Raw genomic sequence first — 17,586 nt, 5'->3', positions numbered from 1 at the left:
CCAGGGTCACTTCTGGGGCCGTGGGGATGTTTTCTCACCCCTTTGTCTCCTGCTCATGATGTAGCTGGTGTGTATGTGCTGTGGTTTGCCATCCCTGACACACCTGATGGTCCCAGACCTCTCCAGTCGTTAGTGTTTTCCAGTGTGGTGTTTAACCGCTAACGTAACCACTAAACAGCTCCCCGTTAACCGTTCCTCGTGTGTGCGTCTCGTGGAACCCGGGTGTCCGTGCGCAAGAGGCCGCTGGCCCCGCGCCACAGCGCCGCGGCCGTGCTCCGAGTGGGGCGACTCGAGTGGAATTGCTGGAGCCCATGTTCAGAGACGTGATGGGTAAAACAAATAAAAACCAGAGCATAATATCATGAAATACTGTTGTGGTTCAGTATATTATAATTGCCATTTTAATTTATATTATGTGAACTCCTGCCAGATATTTAGACTTTGTTTTGCCTTTTTTTAACCCTTATTTCCGTTACAGCATTTTTCAGAAATGCATATTTTGGTCACTCTTTTAAAAGTTCTGTGCACATTGATCATTTCTGTTCTTTCAGTTTTTGTGGACATAAGCTTTATGTTTTACACCAGAAAAGGTATTTATTTTTTACGTTTTCTCTCTGGTATATCTCCTTCTTTTGGATGATGTGTATGCAAATCTTAATTAATTACCACTCCACTTTCTCTTTCACTTAAGCACTTTAAAATTGCCTCTACTTCCCCCCTCTGTGGAGAGGTGATCTTGTGCATGCTGACATGTTAAGAGAGGCTACTGCACACGGGCATTAATGATCTCCCATTTCTGATGGCAGTTTCTTTTGTATTATTAATCTTACTGGGGTTTAAGCTGTCCTTTCCCTTGAATCCAGATCAGGTGCCGGTGTGTGTTGTGCCTCCCCCTCCCCAGGTTGCCCATGGTGGCAATAAGCTCATTGCCTTTTCCTTTCTCGTACGGACAGGTTCAAATCGTTTACAAGCCAGTTGACCTGAGCCATGTGACATCCAAATGTGGTTCCCTGGGCAACATCCATCACAAACCAGGTACCCTTTGACTCGGCAGCATCCGGCAGCGCCGGGTGCTGGTCCCTGGGAGCTCGCAGGCTGCGTCGTGGTGTGCCTGTGGAGATGGGGAGAGGGTTGGGGGAGCGCAGGGAGTGAGGGGAGGCATGTGGCACAGTGGCCGGAGCATCAATGAGCCCTGGGGTGCTGGTTCCCAGCTCTGTCACTGCCAGACCCTCTCCGGTCTGCCTGACCGCTCGGTAGCAGAGGAGGGATCTGGTGAGATCCATGGGCACCTGTCTGTGCTGACACATCACTGTAAATGGGAAGTATTTAGGAATAAACAGGGGGGACTGCTGGTGTTTAGGGGAGTAAAGTTACCTCCCTGCCCTTGGATCTGTAAAACATCAGGGTGTCTGTCAGCGCTGCACAGCAATCCTTTGGAAAGTCTCCTTACGCTGGTTCCTGGGTTTCCCAGATCACCGCGGGGTCCCTCTTGCTGCCGTTTTCCTGGTCCTCACCCTCTGCTCGGCCTCGGAGTGCTTTGGTTGAGCTCAGACCTCGGTGCTTTCTCTCCAGCCTGCCCTGGCTGCCACAGGAGCTAACCCTGCTCGTGCTCTTCTCTTCCAGGCGGTGGCCAGGTGGAGGTGAAATCTGAGAAACTGGACTTCAAAGATAAGGTGCAATCGAAAATCGGGTCCTTAGATAACATCAGCCACGTCCCTGGAGGAGGAAATAAAAAGGTAAAGGGGCACTGGGTTGAGAACAGACAGGCTGTTCTGCTGCAGGTGTCTGTCTGCCCTGCGAGCAGGCGTGCAAGCGAAGAGCGGTTTAAGTCTGGACTCGGGGAAGGTGCTGCTCCCCCAGCTCAGCCTCAGACCTCTCTGCCTGTGCGGCAGCACCTCTTCCCCAGCGCTTGGAACGATTTGCTGCCCGTGTTCTAGCGTGGGGTGCTCTGTGCACACTTGTCCTTCGGAGGACAGAAAGTGCCCTGCCCAGGACGGGGTAACTCGCCTTCCGGGGCTCCTGCGCTGCATTTGCCAGCCCCGAGGACGTTTGTGGGAGCACGGCTGTGGCAGAGCTGCGGGGACAGTCTCTGTCCTCTTCCTGGCCCGTGGCCACCTGAATGAGTGTGAGTGTAAGTGGCATCCTCTCCTGTGGTTTCCTGCTCTTTCTGCTGTTCTCTGAGGTTAACCTTCACGTTAAGGGGTGCCACCGTCAGCGTTGCCAATTACTCCCAGTGGTGTGGCACAAAGCTGGCGGCTCAGGCTGCTGCATAGGTGTTGTTTCCCCAGGGAAAGTAGAGCATTAAAGGCTTAGCTTTATTTAGAGAAGGTGACTTTGCAGTAGGCCGTTGTTTCAGAAGAAAGCTGATCTCTTCTTACTTCACGTCTCAGTCTCTCAGCTGAGACTGACCGAGGACTCTGCGTAGGGAGTGGTGTGCGTTCAGGGGGAATTTAAAATGAAAGACAAAAGCCAATCAGGTCAGGTGAGATATTGAACTTGGGGTGAGCTGTTTCTGTGGAGGCTTTGAGGGTGACTTGGCAGTAAGTCTTGGCTAAGCAAGACACCTCTACGGCCTGGCTTCAAGGACAGGCACGTCCCTTGCAGGCAGGGGAGCAGGGAGATCAGGTAAGCGCAGAGTTGAGACTCCAGCCTGGTGACACACATGGTTGAATTTCTCCAGGGAAAAGTGGTTTTTATCTTGCTTGTTTTTCAAACACTTTTTTTGTCTCAGTGGGAGGGGAAACTTCTGTTTTGGCTCCTGTATTTTGGCACTTTGTTCTTGGCCACGTTTTCTCTGTGCACCTCCCAGCTCTTCATCTCCCAGCGGTGCACTGGCCTCTGACTGAGGGATCGCTTGACTTCCTTACCCTTCTCTCACTGCTGCTACGCATCAGACTGCCCTGTGCTTCACTATTTCCATCGTTTTTATGATTACAGTGATGATTCTTTCATATCCTGGCACATTCGCTGGCCCATAGTTTGAAGAATTTGCCCTTTGGAGGGGGAATTTATTTGCAGGGGTGTGACCCAGCAGTGACATCACCTGCCTCAGCCTTCCTGTGTGGCAGCTGCCTGTACCCTGCCTCAGTCCACCCCTGGAGGAGGCTGTCGGTGTGACTTGAGTTCAGATGCTGCCTCAGATTGCTGCCCTTGTTCACACCTCGGCCCCAGGGACCCCCCTTCGGGCAGTGCTGCTCCGAGGCAGGACACTCCGGTTGCAGGGAGGGCACAGGACACGGTTGAGCCCCATCAACCCTCCACGTAGAGCGGCTGTGGGTGGCTCTGCTGCCCCTTCCCCAGCCTTTCCCATGTCCCCAGCCCCCTCCTTGCTCTGCCACACAGACGATCCAGGTTTGGACATAGTCCACAGCTCTTCGGGCTGTACGCTGGTTCATGTCCCACTCTTGCACTGGGTCTCCTGTAGGGAGCCGGGGTGCTCTGTGCTCTGCGAGTACCTGTGCCAGCAGCATCTGCTCTCCGTCGCTGCACCTGGAAAGCTTTCCTCCCTCTCCCCAAAGGCAGCTGCTGTTCTTCCTATGAGGCAGCGAATGGCCTTGTTTTTCAGATCTTTTTTCTCCCCGATTTTCTATTTCTTTTCTTTATTTTTTAATCTTTTTCCTTCTGGTTGACTTTTATCGGATCTTGTTTTTTGTTGCTGATGCATTTTTTGCACCCCACCGCCCTGGGCGGGTTTCTTCACCTGTAGAGAGAGAAAGGCAAGGAAGACAAGACCCGTCCCCAGGCTGCTCGGACCCCGAGCCCAGACCCCGCTGGGCTCCAGGCCCTGGTGCTGGAGCCGCCCACCCCCCCGGAGAGCCAGCTCCCAGCCTTGCACTCGGCTGGGGAGGGCACCTGTAAGTAGCAAACCCCATCCACTTCACCTCCCCTCCCTGGCCCTCGCGCTCGCTGGGAGAAGAGGGATTTGGCTTGTGGGAGCAGCATTTTGCGCCCAGCTGGGCCGTGGGTTAAGGGGCAGCTTTATGCACCGAATGGGGATCCAACCCCCCCGCCAAAATCTCTGCCAGGGGAGTGGGAGCAGCCCAGGATGTGCCTGGGACCCACCGCCACACCGGGCCTGGGCGCTTGGGAAGGATTTGGCAGCATCCCCAGATGCTCCAGTCCTGCCATCCCCTCCGGTTGTGCCTGTTCCCTGTGTGGGTGACTGGAAGGGACGTGCCTGAGGACTGGGGGCACTGGGGGCATCAGGCCAATGAACTGAGCTTTCCTCCCAGCTGCACCACAGCAGTGACCGAGCGGAGAGTTTGCAGGTAAAAACAGCCTCTCCGGATGGCGTCCCGCATCCTCCCCGCTCACCACCCCCTCCTCTCCTTGCAGATTGAGACTCATAAGCTGACTTTCCGTGAGAACGCCAAAGCCAAGACCGACCATGGCGCCGAAATCGTCTACAAGTCCCCCACCATCTCCGGAGATGCCTCCCCGCGCCGCCTTAGCAACGTCTCCTCCACCGGCAGCATCAATATGGTGGACTCCCCCCAGCTCGCCACGCTAGCCGACGAAGTGTCCGCTTCGCTGGCCAAGCAGGGCTTGTGATCGGGGCACGGCGGGCGAAGATGAGAGAAGACAAGGAAAAAGAAAAAAAAAAAAAAAAAGAAAAAGAAAAGAAACAAAAATAATAATCTGGCCTTCTTCCTCTGTTCCTTTTACAGCTGCTTCCCCATCCCCTAACTGGTTAATGATTTAACCTGCTTTTACCGTTCATTCAGCTCTAGCTCCAGGACTTCAAAATCAGTGACACTATGAGGTACAAAACCTCCTCTCCCCCCGCTCCTCGGAGCGCACAGCCCGTCCCCCCCGCGCCCTCCCTCGCCCCCCCCCACCCCCCGGCGAGGTCCCTCACTGTCCCAGCCCTGCCTGGGGCCACCCGCCCTGGCAGGGACCCTCCCGCCGCCCCGGGGAAGCGGGGAGGGGGATAGAGGGGGGGCTGCTGACCCGAGCACCCCACGGGGCAGCGGGAGGCCCTCGCGGGGAGGGGACACGACCTTCCCCTAAGGATGGTCCCCACGGGCAGTGGGTGCTGCTGCCAGGGACTGCAGGGAGGTGCCCTCCCTTTCTGCGTTAAATTTGCCTGCTGATTTGGAAGAAACCTTTTTGTTTTTACCTCCGAAAGCCGAGATGTGTATGAAGAAAACTGCCAGGTGTCCCCTAAACCCGCTCTCAGCTCCGGCAGCTGGAGCGCTGCCGAGGCCGGCCGTTCCCCTCTCCGTGGCTGTGCTGGAACCGCTGAGTGGATGAGTAGAGGCTTTTCCCCATTCCTTTGGCAGCCCCTCGTGTCGTAGAGTAGATTTGTCTGTATATGCTTGGACCGTGCCAGGGTGATTGTTTTCATAAACGAGCATGTGTTTAAAAAAAAAAAAAATAATAATAAATGCTGTAAGTATGTAAGTAGTTCTGAGCTGCCCCGTGCCGGCTCCGCCGCAGCCCAGCGAGGAGGGTCCGGGGGGAGCTTTGCCCAGATGCAGCTCCGCAGGGCTGCCGGGCAGAGGGTGGGCGCAGAGCCCCTGCGCCGCTCCCGGGGAGCGCGGGGGGGCTGCGTCGGGGCTCCCTGCGCCCCCCAGGGCCGGGGACGCTGTACCAGGGGCACTCGCCTCTCCAGGCCTGGGATGGCCCCTGGATTTGGGTGCAGCTTGTAACAGTTTTTGGGTTGATCCTTTTTTTTTCTTTTTTTTTTTTTTTTTTTTTTTTTTTCCCCCTGCAAGGTCAGCTAAGAGATCGCAGAAGTGGCAGCTCCATGGCTCTGCTGTTCTCGTGCCGTTGGCAGCGGTAGGAGACAACCGGGAGGACGCGAGGGGAAGGCGCGGGGGCCAGTTCAGCTGGGGCGTGGTGGCAGCTCCCCCAGGTCCCGTCCTGAGCTCAGGGCCCAGAGGCTGCTCCCTGGCACCGACCCCCCCGGGCGCTCTCCTGGTTTGAGTTGGCAGCAGGTTACCCCTCACCGTGTCTCCTTCACGCAGCACTAACCCGCCCCCCCACCCCCCGCAGCATCATACAGGGGAAAAGAGCTGATTTCTTTCTTTCTTTTGCTGCTTTTATTCCTGTGGCAACCGAGGGAGCCTGAGGGGGTGGCCCGGGGCTGTGCTGCACCCGTAGCCATCCCCGCATGCCCCTTCCTTCTACAACCAAAGAGCCTGAGCTGCGATCGGGGCAGCTCAGTGTGTGCCCTCCCTCCCCGCCCCCCCGAGAGGCACCAGCCGAGCCGGGGGGTGTTGCTGGAGATGGCGGCGAGGGCCGAGGGGGGCCCAGGGGTGCCGCAGACCCCGCACCCCAAGGGCCATGCTGTGGGGAAAGCCTCGCTTTCCCAGCGAGGGGCCGAAATCCTGCTCTGATGGGGATGGCGGGGGGGTGTCTCTTGGGCTGGGGGCCGTGAGGCTGTTTCAGCAGCTGTTCACAGCGGGGGCAGAGCAGCGGTTCCTCCCTGGACGGGACCCCCCAGAGCCAATGAAGCCGTGGCCTGTGCGGGCCCTGTGTGGGCTCCCCTGCGCGGCGCTGGGCGGCTGCTGCTGCACGGGCTAAAACCGAGGCCTGGCTGGTGCCTGGGGAGCACAGTTGGGTCTTGGGGGGGAGGGCGTGTGTATGTGTGGGGGGGTGAAATGGCAGTTTGGGGAAGGGGTCCAACCCTTGTCTCTGCAGCTCCAGGAGCTGCTTTACTGCCGGGGAGAGGCTGGTGCAGCACCAACACCAACAGGTCGGGCACCAGCCCGTGTCCTGCTTGTCGCTCGCTCCCCTTCAGTCGCCTCGCTGCCTGTAAGACTCTGTACCCCAGTCCGTGACTCTCTATCGGTGTCGGACGCAGGAGCCGCTGTGGTAGTTTTGTCCTTTGTAAAACGAGCGAGAGGGAGCCCCACCGCGCGCTGGGCACCCCCTTTGAACTCTTCTCGGCTGCAGGCCGGTGCGGAGCTGAGCTGGCCCGTCCTGGCCCTGCCCTGTGCCACCACCCCCGGCCTGGGGACACCAACCCGGGGGGCCAGGGGTGGCCTTAGCGTGGGGTGAGCTCCAGGGAGCAGCCCCTTCCCCCAGCCCCCCCCCCCCCCAATTGTCCCCCGCGGTGCCAGGACAGCCCATGCCCCCACCGCGTCCCCGCTGTCCCCTTCCAGCAGCCCGAGCCCTGGCCCCGCGTTCAGACCCAGGCCTGAGGGTTACCAGGAGCAGCTGGACAGCCTGACCCATGGCTTTTCCTTGACTCCACACACATCTTGGTCTGAAAAGGGTTAAAACCGGCACTGATTCAAAAAACCGTGTTTCTGCACTCAGAAAAAAAAAAAAAAAAAAAAAAAAAAAAGATGCTTGTTCACTGAACTTGGGTGTCCAACTGCCGGTGGTGCTGGCAGCCCCGTCCCCGTGCGCCGGGCGGGAGGGAAGGTTTGATCTCAGTGTATCATTCTAGCTTAGCTTCTGTCTGTGCGTGTCCATAGTGTATCGTGCGTTTTAACAACTGGGTTACACTGTTGCCGTAAAAGTGAATTTGGAAATAAAGTCATTACTACGATAAACGCCGCCTCCTTTGCACGAGGGGGGGGGGGTGGGGGGGAGGGGGGGGAGCCCCACGGGAGCTGGGCCTGGGCCCACAAAGGGGTGCTCCTGCCCTGCTGGGGTCTGGGCTGGGGTTTGAGCTCAGACTGGGGTTTGGGCTCAGGCTGAGTGCTGGGCTTGGGCTGAGTTCTGGGCTGGGTTTGGGCTCAGGCTGGGTTCTGGGCTTGGGCTGGGGTTTGGGCTCGGGCTTAGGCTGGGCTCTGGGTGAACTGTTCTGGGCTCGATTTGGACTCAGGCTGGGTTCTGGGCTTGGGCCAGAGTTCGGACTCAGGCCAGGTTCTGGGCTCAGACTGGGGTTTGGGCTCAGGCTGGATTCCGGGCTTGGGCTGAGTGCTGGGCTCAGGGTGTGTTCTGGGCTGGGCTTAGGCTGGGGTTTAGGCTCGGGCTCAGGCTGAGCTCAGGCTGGGTTCTGGGCTCAGGGTGTGTTCTGGGCTCGGTTTGGTCTCAGGCTGGATTCTGGGCTTGGGCCACACTGAAGGGACCCCCTACCAGGAGCAGTAAAGACGGGCAGGGAGGGTTTTGCTCTTTTTCCTTTCCCCCCCCAGCTCCAGCCCCAGCAGCACCCCCCGGTGCAGCTTCACCCGCTGCCCGTCCCTGCAGCAGGCGGCGAGGCCGAGGCCGCAGCGGGGTGCGGGAAGGGGAGGCCCTGCCCCGTGGGCAGCGCAGGGCCCCTGCAGCCAGGAAGCCCAAGTTTGATTTTCAGCTCGTGTGACCGCGGCCGTTTTCTCGGCTGCAGCTCTGCCCCGCGCTGCCTCCCGGCCCCCCGCAGCCCCAGGGCCCCCCGTTCCCGGCGCCGCAGCAGCACCACGAGCCCTTCGCTCCGCACCCGCCGGCCGCAGGTCAGAGAAGTTTCCAGCTGCTGGCGCGGCCGCCACCGTTTGCTTTTCAGATGGAATTTTTCCTCCCCTGTTAATTAGTTTTAACAAACACGGTGATGCCCAGGTTGCTGCCTCCGACTTCTTTGATCATCTGGCTAATAATCACCCAGCACCTTCCTGTTTCCCATCCGCTGGGGTAACGAGGAACAAAGTTTAATTCTCTTATCTTGGAGATTTAGGAGCACCCAGGGAAGTCGCCTCCCACCACTCGCCTCCTGCAAACATTAAACTTCCACAGCAAAACCCGCCACGAGGGCAAACAATTGGCACAACCCGTACCTGGGTGCGAACCAGCAGGAGCTGGTTAACCCTGAAAAGGTCAAATAAAAGCGACACGAGGCAGCGCCCAGCCCCTGTCCTGCCCCATCGCACCCCAGCGTTGAACCCAAACCCCCAGATCCCACAGAACAATTCCTGCGCTCACCAGCTGCTGGGGGAGAACGTTGGAAAGGGAAAAAAAGAGCCCATGGAAGGGGGGGTGGGAGGGTGGGGAGCAGCTGATCCGCCCGACACCGGGCCCCTTCCCCGTCCCAACCCAGCGTCTCACAAACACACTTTGCATAGAATATTGTTTTAATTTTTTTTTTAATCTTTTCTTCTTTTTTTTTTTTTTATAAGCACATTTGTGCTTTGCCAACAGAATCAAGACATTAACAAAGATCAGCTTCTCGGAAGAAAAGCATTTCTATATAACAAGGACATTACACAGCTCAAAGCAGGAAAAGAAAATATTTACAAAATACAAGGTGGTTTTTTTTTTTTGTGGTTTTTATAATGCTAAAAGGGTTATTCAGAATTTTCAACCTTATAAATAGAAAAGCACTTATGCAGAGGGATATGGTAGCATTGTTTTTTTTTTTAAAGAAACGATGACAAATCCTTTAAACTAGAACAGAACCAAAAACACTAGATAATGTTGAAAATTGTGAAAACCCCGACCATTAAGCAGTTTAGCTACTATTTCTTTACGATTACAAAATGGAAAAAAAAAAAAAATGTCCTTTGTATTTTTTTTTTCCTTTTTTTTTTGGTGATGTGATTATACATAAGACAGGCACAATGCTAGCAACAGGACAGGGACCAATAGCCACACCGTTGGGATCAGAAAGCGTTACAGATGGGAACGGTGTGCGGGATCCGGGAGTCACTGCGGGTGCGGAAGGGCCGGGGAGGGAGGGAGGGAGGGAGGGAGGGAGGGAGGGAGGGAAGGGGGGAGGAACAACAGCGAACTCGGTTTCAAAATAAAATACCTGTCAGGAGGTGGCACGTCGGACCAACGACTGGGAAATGAAACAGAATCGACCCCGTTCTCGGACCGTGTGTGGGAGTGGAGCGAAGCAGTGGTGACCGATCCCGACCCCCCCAGCACCTCAGCGCAGCCGCCCGCCCGCCCCCACCCTCCTTCCCGCTCTTGTTTCCCCTTTTCTGAGACCAAACCCACCTTACAGGGACCACCCGGCGCCACCCCGTCGTCCCGCTCGTGGCAGGGGGGTGCTGCGGCCCGGAGCTGCCCCTCAGCCCGAGCCTGTGGGGCGGCGAGGGCTGAGCTCAAGCGTCGGGCAGTCGAAGCCCCGCGTGTGGCAGCTGAAAGCTGCAGCCGCGGCCCCGAGGGGCGGCCCTGAAGCGCCTCCTGACTCTGCTCCGCTCGAAGCATCCGGCCGCACCGGGCTGGGGCCTCTCCCCTCCCCTCCCGCCTTCGGCCCAGCAGAATCACGCCAGGGCTGATCCAAAATCCCGCTCCTCCCCCGCGGAGCTGTGCGTGAAGTGGCTAAAAGGGTCCTTCCGTCCTTCCCCCCCCCACGAGGGACAGGGCAGCCAGACCTCGGCACAGCAACCGGCTGCTCCCAAAGCAGGGGAGGGGGAAGGAGGCGGCGGCGGGCGGCCCCGGGGGCAGAGGGGAGAGCGGGGAGGGGGCAGAGTCACCCCTCGGGATACCTGGAACTACAACCTGGGGGAGGAAAAAACGGCGGAGGGTGGGAGTGCAGGGTGGGCACTCTGCACGTAAGGACAGACAGACAGCTAGTGAAGGTTGCAATCCCAAGACATCACTTTTCACCACTAATTTCACTCCACTAAAATCTTTCAGGGAGGGGGGTAGCGGGTTAAGAGAAAGACACACCCTTTTGCTTGAGAAAAACTATCCCCAAAGTCTGCTAGTCAGCTAAATCCTGTGCTCTAGTTTTATACACCTAAGAGGGGAGGGGAGGAAAGAGGGAGGGGGTCTGGTGGGCTGCTCCCCTCCCGAGGCTTCACTCCGCTGGGAGGAATCGGGGGGCTCTCATTCGTGTGACAAGGAAACATGGAGAAGGAAAAAAAAAAAAAAAAAAAAGAAAAAAAAAAAAGAAAACAAAAAACAGTTTCTAAACTCCTTAAATTCACTAAAAACTGTGAAAATTCCCGGCAGGATGTTTGAATATCAAACGCAGATTTTGGAAGCTTTAATGCCAAGAGTTAGTTCTGTGTGTTGGTTTTGCTCATGTCTTCCCGTATGTCTCTATCTGTGCGCTGGCCGCTGAACTGCTGCGGAGGAAGAGGAGGAGGAGGAGGAGGAGGAAGAGGAGGAGGAGGAGGAGGAGGAGGGTGTCGCCAGGGGGGTTCGGCTCTTGAGGCTGGCCAGGTTGGGCAAAGCAGAAGTGCCATCGGTCTCCCGGGAGGATTTACTGCCCGACGTGCGCCGGGTGCAGCGCGACAACCGGTCTTGGGGGTCAGATTGGTCCTCGCACTCTGTCCTGGGATCGTACGAGAGCGGGAAGGTGCGTCGCTCCCAGGGCTGCACAGCCTAAAGGGAAGAGACACCAGGCTATGGCAAACCCTCTGGGAAAGCTCTTCTGCTCCCCCTCCACACCGAGGCCAGGGCCTCGCCGACAGAGCACGGGAAGCTTTAGCGCGCGCGGTGAGGACGCAGCAGCCTCTGAACTGAACCAACCGCTGGGGACGCATCGGGCTGCCCACACCTGCAGCTCCACAGCCCGTCCGGGCCAGCGTTTCCCACAGGCAGGTTTCCAAGCTGTCTCCCCACGACGAGGGGGATAAACCAGCCAGGTTTGAGCGTCAGATTTACCTCTGCCAGCCACAGGCAGCGCGTGGAGCTTCCCACCAGGAGCAAAACTAGAGCAAAGGGTCGCAAACGGAGCCAGCACCCACCTGCTCGTCCAGGCCGGCCTCGGGCGTGGAGCAGCGGGTGTCCTCGCTGGACAGGAGCCGCATGGAGTCACGGGACAGGGGGGTGAGGGGGGCAGAGAGCAGTTCGGGGCTGATGGGGCTGCGCGGTGAGTGGGTGTGGGACAGCTCCGAATGGGAGTGGCAGCTGCCCACGTCAGGGGATGCCGGCTGGGGAGTCGAGGGGTTCCCCAGCTGGGGGGTCGTCCGTCCGTCTGTCGATCTGTACGACCTGCGATAGGAACACAGGGGAGAGCCTGGCTTCAGTCCCAGTTCTGCTCCCAACAATACGGGGCGGGCCCAGGCCGCTCGCTGCCACCCCTACGGTCCCCTCCACCGCCCCCCCCTCGGAGAGCCGCGGGGTTGGGGCACACGAGAGTAGGGAATGTCGTGGCCCAGAGCAAATCCAGGCTCCTCTTCGTCCCAACTCCGCTCTCTCGGTGCAGCTTTGCAACACTGACGCTGCTCTCCTAAGGTTACGTGTCCCACACATCTCCTACGCTGCGAGCGCTGCACAAATACCACGCTGAGAAGCCACCCCATGACATCAGACACTTCAAAACGGGTTTCTCCGAGTGTTTCCACCATCCACACGCCATGTGACACCAGGCAGCTCAAGAACCAGGCGTACTGAATCAGTAATGCTGAAAATGCAGCAAGTTCAACAGTTGGGCGTAGGAGGAGCACTGTAAAACCCCTAGACTTCAGATTTAAACCAAGAATTAAGAAAGTTTCAGCACCTACACAGATTCCCAGATAAAAGACCCACAGGCGGCAAACAGAGAAACCTAACCGGAGTCCCCATATCTGTGTGCAGCTCTTCAAGATGAATTGCAACAGCAAGTGGCCTTCAAGGACTGGCAAGGATCAGATTCCAAAACCTACCTTGGCCAAAATGTTCATCAGAACATACAAACCCAGCCCCAATTAGACTAATAAAACACCTACACCGGCAGCAAGCTAGATGGAGTCAATGTGCTGAATCAAGATTTAATTTAAAAGCTGCTACAGGAAAAAAACCAAACCAGTCTGTTACATAGACGAGGCAGGAAGACCACCAGACGCTCAGCAGATCTGCCGGAGCAGGTCACAAAGAGAAGGACATTTAAGGGAACTGAGCGAGTTTACCCCAGTGTTTACTGGTATTACTGGTCCAGGTACTCCACAGGAAAGCAGCAAGGTACTGGCTGAATCACAGCAACAAGAAGTTACCAGGACATGAGGGGCTCCAACAATTTCTACAGAAAGACTAAAGCAGCCGCAGAGAAGAAGCCCAGGATGGGAACAGAGGGACTGAGCGAGGATCCTGCTGAGGAGCAGCTCGGGACATGGCAAACATTGAGCTGAACTCGGCCAAGTCACTCTCAGCACAAGTGCAGCGAACCACGTCCCGGGCTGTGCTGGGGAACGCGGCCAGCGGATCAGGGACACTTCGTTCCCCATCGCACCCTGCTGAGGAGCTGCACTGGGAATACTGGCCCAGCCCTGGGGGAATCTCCATCCTTGGAAGTGCTCACACCAGGGCCAGCCAAAGCCACGGCCAACCTGGTCTCCTGCTGGCAGCAGCCCTGCAGGAGCCTGGACCAGAGACCCCAGGAAGTCCTTTCCCACTTCCATTTCTAAACTTAAGAGATGAAGTTTGAATTGACCCCAGTGCCCAAGCCAGGACCTCAACACAGCATCTTTCACCAACGTCCTTACAAGAGGGTCTTTAGAGGAAGGAAGTTATGGCGAGTTGCTATCGGATGTGAGAAAGCGGCTGAAGAAGTTTGCAAAGAAACACCAAAAGGTCCCACACGCTCCACCAGCACCGGGAAATGCAGCTGCAGATAAAACGAGGCAGCAGCAGCACAAATGGAGCTTGATAGATGCCACCTATTTGCAGAAGTTCTTGCAGAACCCGTGCACGATCGCACGCGCTCAACAGGGCTAAACTGAAACCACAACCAGACCAAGACGACCAGGTCCACGTTTGCATGCAGCTGCAGTTCAGCAGCATCTCTGCCCAAGCACAGTCGTTCAAAACCAAACAAAGCAGCGGAAGCCAAATGGAGAAGAGCAAATCTCTTCTTATGCAGGTTTATGATGAGATCAACAGCTGGAAACTGTGTGGTTTTAGACACCCACTCGCAAAAAGACACTGCAGAAAGGCAATCAAGTGTCAAGTGATCAGAGGAACGTAAGGACACGTATTTAAATGAGGCAGAGGAACAGCAGTGCTGAGGCAATCGAGCGGAGAGGCAGCAGACAGCCTGACGTTGAGAACAACCACCGTTCCTTGTCCCTGCATGAAGGACGCCCATCTCAGCCCCCCGAGCTGGCGCAGCAGCCTCCACGCTTCTAGAGTGGTGAAAGGGCTTGAGAAAGCAGAATCCAAACAAATGGAGCAAGAGTTGGTTGTCTGCAACTCCACTGGAGTGTAACTTCACCCCTACCTAAGCCAGACTATGCCCCCTCCTACGAGGGCTCCTCAAGCTGCTCTTGTGGATGGTGACCAAACCTTCCAACACCAGCACAAACGTCTAACCCTTTTTATGGATCAGCTGATCTGATAAAGTCTCCACAACCTGCTCCCAGGAGCATCCCACTCTGTTGGGAACGACACGTTGGCCAAGAGAAGCCCCCAGGACCCTCTCTGCACCCCCCCCACCACCGAGGCCGTGCCCAGGGACCGTGCTGGCGGGTGTACCTGCTGCCCCGCCGCTGCGGGGGCACGCTCGTGCTCCAAAGCCAGCGGGCCCGCTCCATCTCTTCACACTTGCCGTGCCGAGCAGTGAAGGCCGAATCAGACAAATCCTCGATCTGGAAAGGGAAGGGGACAGGGCTTGGTCAGAGCTTTCTTATAGTGAACACGCAGCTACCTGCAGTTTTTCCAGCGTTACCTACAGTGTGAATTTAAATGTTTATATCTGGAGGGAGGTAGATGCTATCAGTGAGTGTGAGAGCACCTCGGTAAACTGAGTCTGCATTTCTTACACAGAGATTAAGAACTAAAAACCAAAAGAAAGCCATTTATCCCAGAATGAAAGCGCTCACACAGAGGTTTAAGGAAATACCATCATCATCAGTTTAGCTCAAATAACAAGTATAGCGGCGTGACTGGTCATGATTTTTTGAGTAGCCTATTCCATAAAAAAATCGCTGCCCAGAGAGGTCTCCTGACAGCAATCAAACCTCAAATTCAGCTGTACCCAATCTAACTAATCCAACTTCTGCCTTATCACGCCTTTCCTGAGAAGGAACCAACCCCAGGCTGGTTTCTGCAGGGCCAATCGTGCCATTTTGTGGCAAAAAACGAAGAGACTCCGCACCTCCCTGCTGAGGTCCCTGCGTCCGCTCCCTTCTGGCGTCCTCTGTGGACGCTGTTCTGCTGCCACCAACCCCATCCCACGTTAACTCAAATAAAATCCTTCTTACCTCCTCATTGTCTTCATCAGGGTTCGCTTTCAGAGCGGTGATATCCACTTCACGCCAGCTGCAACACACAACATCAGAGGGCAGTCAATCCCCGGCACAGCCGACCCAGCAGCACGTGCCCTGCACGCACCAACACTGTCTTTTGGGAAAGGAAAAATACAAGCCTGCCACGATGAGCAACATACTTAGGCTCAGTTTTAAGCCAAGGAGTGACGTTTGTCTACCAAAATCCCTCCTGTGGTATCAGACAAGGGTTTCTCCCTCTTAGCCTGCTCCATTTTGAGCACATTTTTTTGCAGTGGGGTCGCACTCACTGAGCGCAACGCTGGGGGACAGGCAGGAGACGTCCTTCCACGTGGGGAGGGTCAGGAATGGGGGGGCCGAGGCTGCCAGCATCCTCCTGCTGCAGCCCTTCCTTTCTGCCTCCCTGCCCGGCTCCTGGCGCTGGTCTGGCAGCGTGGCCAAAGCCTGCCAAGGGCAGAGGAAGCAGAGCAGATGCTGCAGCATTTCCTTGTCTTCCTCTGGCTCAGCAACAGGGCCCCTCTCCCTGCCCCACTCTGAAAAAGGCCCAGGAAGAGCACGTAGGACCAGGAAGAAGAAAGAGGTAGGTTGGGAAACAGACCTGGAAAACTGGGAGCGAAAAGGACTAGAAACTGGGCAGTTTGGATGAAGAAGCTGCACCAGTGCTGTGGCAAGCTGGCACACTCCCACCGAGCACTGAGGTGAGAAAACCAGGAACTGATCTCATCCAGAGTGTTAATCCAAGAACACCCAAACAGGGGCCGACAGTTCAGCTCCTTGAACTCAGCTCAGGCAGAGAAAACTTCCAATTCCTACCGGTGCCCCCATGGGAGGTGGCTCAAGGCAACAGCCCCTCTCCTGCACTGCAGCGTTAACCCGGCCCAGGCAGGGCCGAGCTGGGGAACCACCAGAACCTTCGGCTCCACACACTCAGCAGCTTTGCAGCAGGACAGGGGACAACCAGGATGACTTTAGATTGCACAGAGACCTGAGCAGGGCAGCTGGCTTTCACACACAGGGACACTCAGACAACATATTCCCTAACTTAGCAAGTCTCCATCAACGGTATGATCAGAAGTCTTCCAAACTTTCTCGTATTTCCAAGGAAGAAGCAAGCCCCTTCCCTCACCAGCACTGGCAGCCACTGGGAGCAAAGCCCTAGGCCAGAGCTGAACTTCCAACAAGACAGTTGATAGTAAAAGCCCAGCACACACCAACCCCGCGGGAGCCGGGGATCAGGCACGTACCTGGGTGTGAGGATCTCTTTGTACTGCAGTTTCTCCACACGAGTCGTTGCAGCAACGGACATCGGGATGACAATGTTGTTAATATCGAATGAACTTTCGCCTCTCCTCCTCCTCGGCTGCTGTAACGTAAGACAAGACCCACATGAGAAAGGGCTGTAGGTTTTGTCATGTTAAGTCACTGATGGAAGAAGGATGAGGCCTCGTAGGAAATGGCCTTGTAGGACCTACGGAGGCTCTAGAACCAACAGCAATTTGCACCAAAATGGATTTCACCTACTGCTTGCTGCAAGTCCTCTTCCCAACCAAGAGTCCTTAGTTGGGAGGGTACAAACAAGGGCAAGGGCTGCAGTGGTCCTGCAGGCACTGAAGCAAGGGGAGCAAAGGCTGCTGAGCTCCAGCCACCATCTCCACACTAGCACCAGGCGCTGCACAGCCAGGCAGATCAGGAGATTGATCCAGTTCATCAACTGACCCAGCAAGAAAAGTCTCCCATATAATCCAATTCCCTCCTGGCAGTGTAAAGGAAGCAGTGAGACCATCAGGAAAGGGGGAAGAACCATCCAGTTTGGAAACAGCCCCCTGCTCGTGTCCCTGCAGGGGTCTGGACCCACCACAGGTGACACTGTGGCAGAGGAGGAACGTGAAGCAGTCAGACAGGAGTTCATCTCAGGTTATGACAGCTGTACTAAGAGCCTAGCAGCTTCCATCTGTGTCGCGCTTTTGACTGGAATAGATTTTCTAAGACAGAAATAAGCTCCGCACTTATCTATTTAAACCTGGGTGAACGCTGGGTGCTCTCCTACCATCTGTCTACCCAAAAACCTCCCCCAAACCTGTGACAGCAGCACTGTCGGTACAGTGACACAAAGCCTCACGGATCAGCTCGACACGCAAACGGCCCGTCCTCCCAACGGAGTCACCTGCGATTTACCATTTTCTCCGTCTCCTTTGATCCCTGCGGCTTTTAGAACTGCCAGGGACTTGCCACAGCCACACCCCAGGCCTCGCGTGAAGCTGGATGAGGACATCGCTACCGCTACAGTGGCAAGGAAGTTTCAGAGTGTCACCGTCAACAGTGAGGCCTGACCCACCCGCCGGGGAGCACACGCAAACCTGCGCCAGACGGGGATGCTTGAAGCCAGGACCCAGATGCTTGAGCCCAGGGTCCAGACCACAGCATCCGCAACAGGGTGGACTTGGCTGCGGAAGGGAAGACGCTTCATCTTGCTTTTCAGAATGAGCTTGTGAAAGAGCAGCAGAAAATGCAGCAAAAGACCAAAAAGATATGTGTATGAAACACAAGGAAACATCACCTTGAC

At 56.2% G+C, this 17,586-nt stretch overlaps 2 protein-coding genes across 13 annotated transcripts in view; one reads left to right on the top strand and one right to left on the bottom strand.

Moving 5' to 3' along the window:
• The window catches only part of MAPT (microtubule associated protein tau), a 53,547-nt gene extending 46,042 nt beyond the window's left edge, over window positions 1–7,505 (top strand). For 5 of the 9 annotated variants that reach the window (XM_074892433.1, XM_074892431.1, XM_074892427.1 and 2 more), the window contains 3 exons: window positions 954–1,035; window positions 1,624–1,736; window positions 4,336–7,505. In XM_074892433.1, the coding sequence (XP_074748534.1) occupies window positions 954–1,035; window positions 1,624–1,736; window positions 4,336–4,551 (411 nt within the window). In that variant the 3' untranslated portion in view covers window positions 4,552–7,505. Of the gene's footprint in view, window positions 1–551; window positions 913–953; window positions 1,036–1,623; window positions 1,737–3,706; window positions 3,855–4,335 lie in introns of those variants that run through there. The other 4 variants (XM_074892432.1, XM_074892425.1, XR_012631959.1 and 1 more) reach the window with 3 other exon arrangements.
• A 1,486-nt stretch (window positions 7,506–8,991) lies between these two features.
• Window positions 8,992–17,586, bottom strand: part of KANSL1 (KAT8 regulatory NSL complex subunit 1) — a 101,495-nt gene continuing 92,900 nt past the window's right edge. For all 4 annotated transcript variants that reach the window (XM_074891878.1, XM_074891877.1, XM_074891880.1 and 1 more), the window contains 5 exons: window positions 16,268–16,386; window positions 15,000–15,057; window positions 14,272–14,384; window positions 11,568–11,814; window positions 8,992–11,202 (listed from right to left, as the gene is read on the bottom strand). In XM_074891878.1, coding sequence (XP_074747979.1) covers window positions 10,918–11,202; window positions 11,568–11,814; window positions 14,272–14,384; window positions 15,000–15,057; window positions 16,268–16,386 — 822 coding nt within the window. In that variant the 3' untranslated portion in view covers window positions 8,992–10,917. The remainder of the gene's footprint in view (window positions 11,203–11,567; window positions 11,815–14,271; window positions 14,385–14,999; window positions 15,058–16,267; window positions 16,387–17,586) is intronic.

Source organism: Strix uralensis, chromosome 22 (genome assembly GCF_047716275.1).
Source record: "Strix uralensis isolate ZFMK-TIS-50842 chromosome 22, bStrUra1, whole genome shotgun sequence".
NCBI classification, from domain to species: domain Eukaryota; kingdom Metazoa; phylum Chordata; class Aves; order Strigiformes; family Strigidae; genus Strix; species Strix uralensis.
The sequence above is the reverse complement of the archived record's forward strand: the minus strand, read 5'-3'. Positions and strand labels throughout refer to the sequence as shown.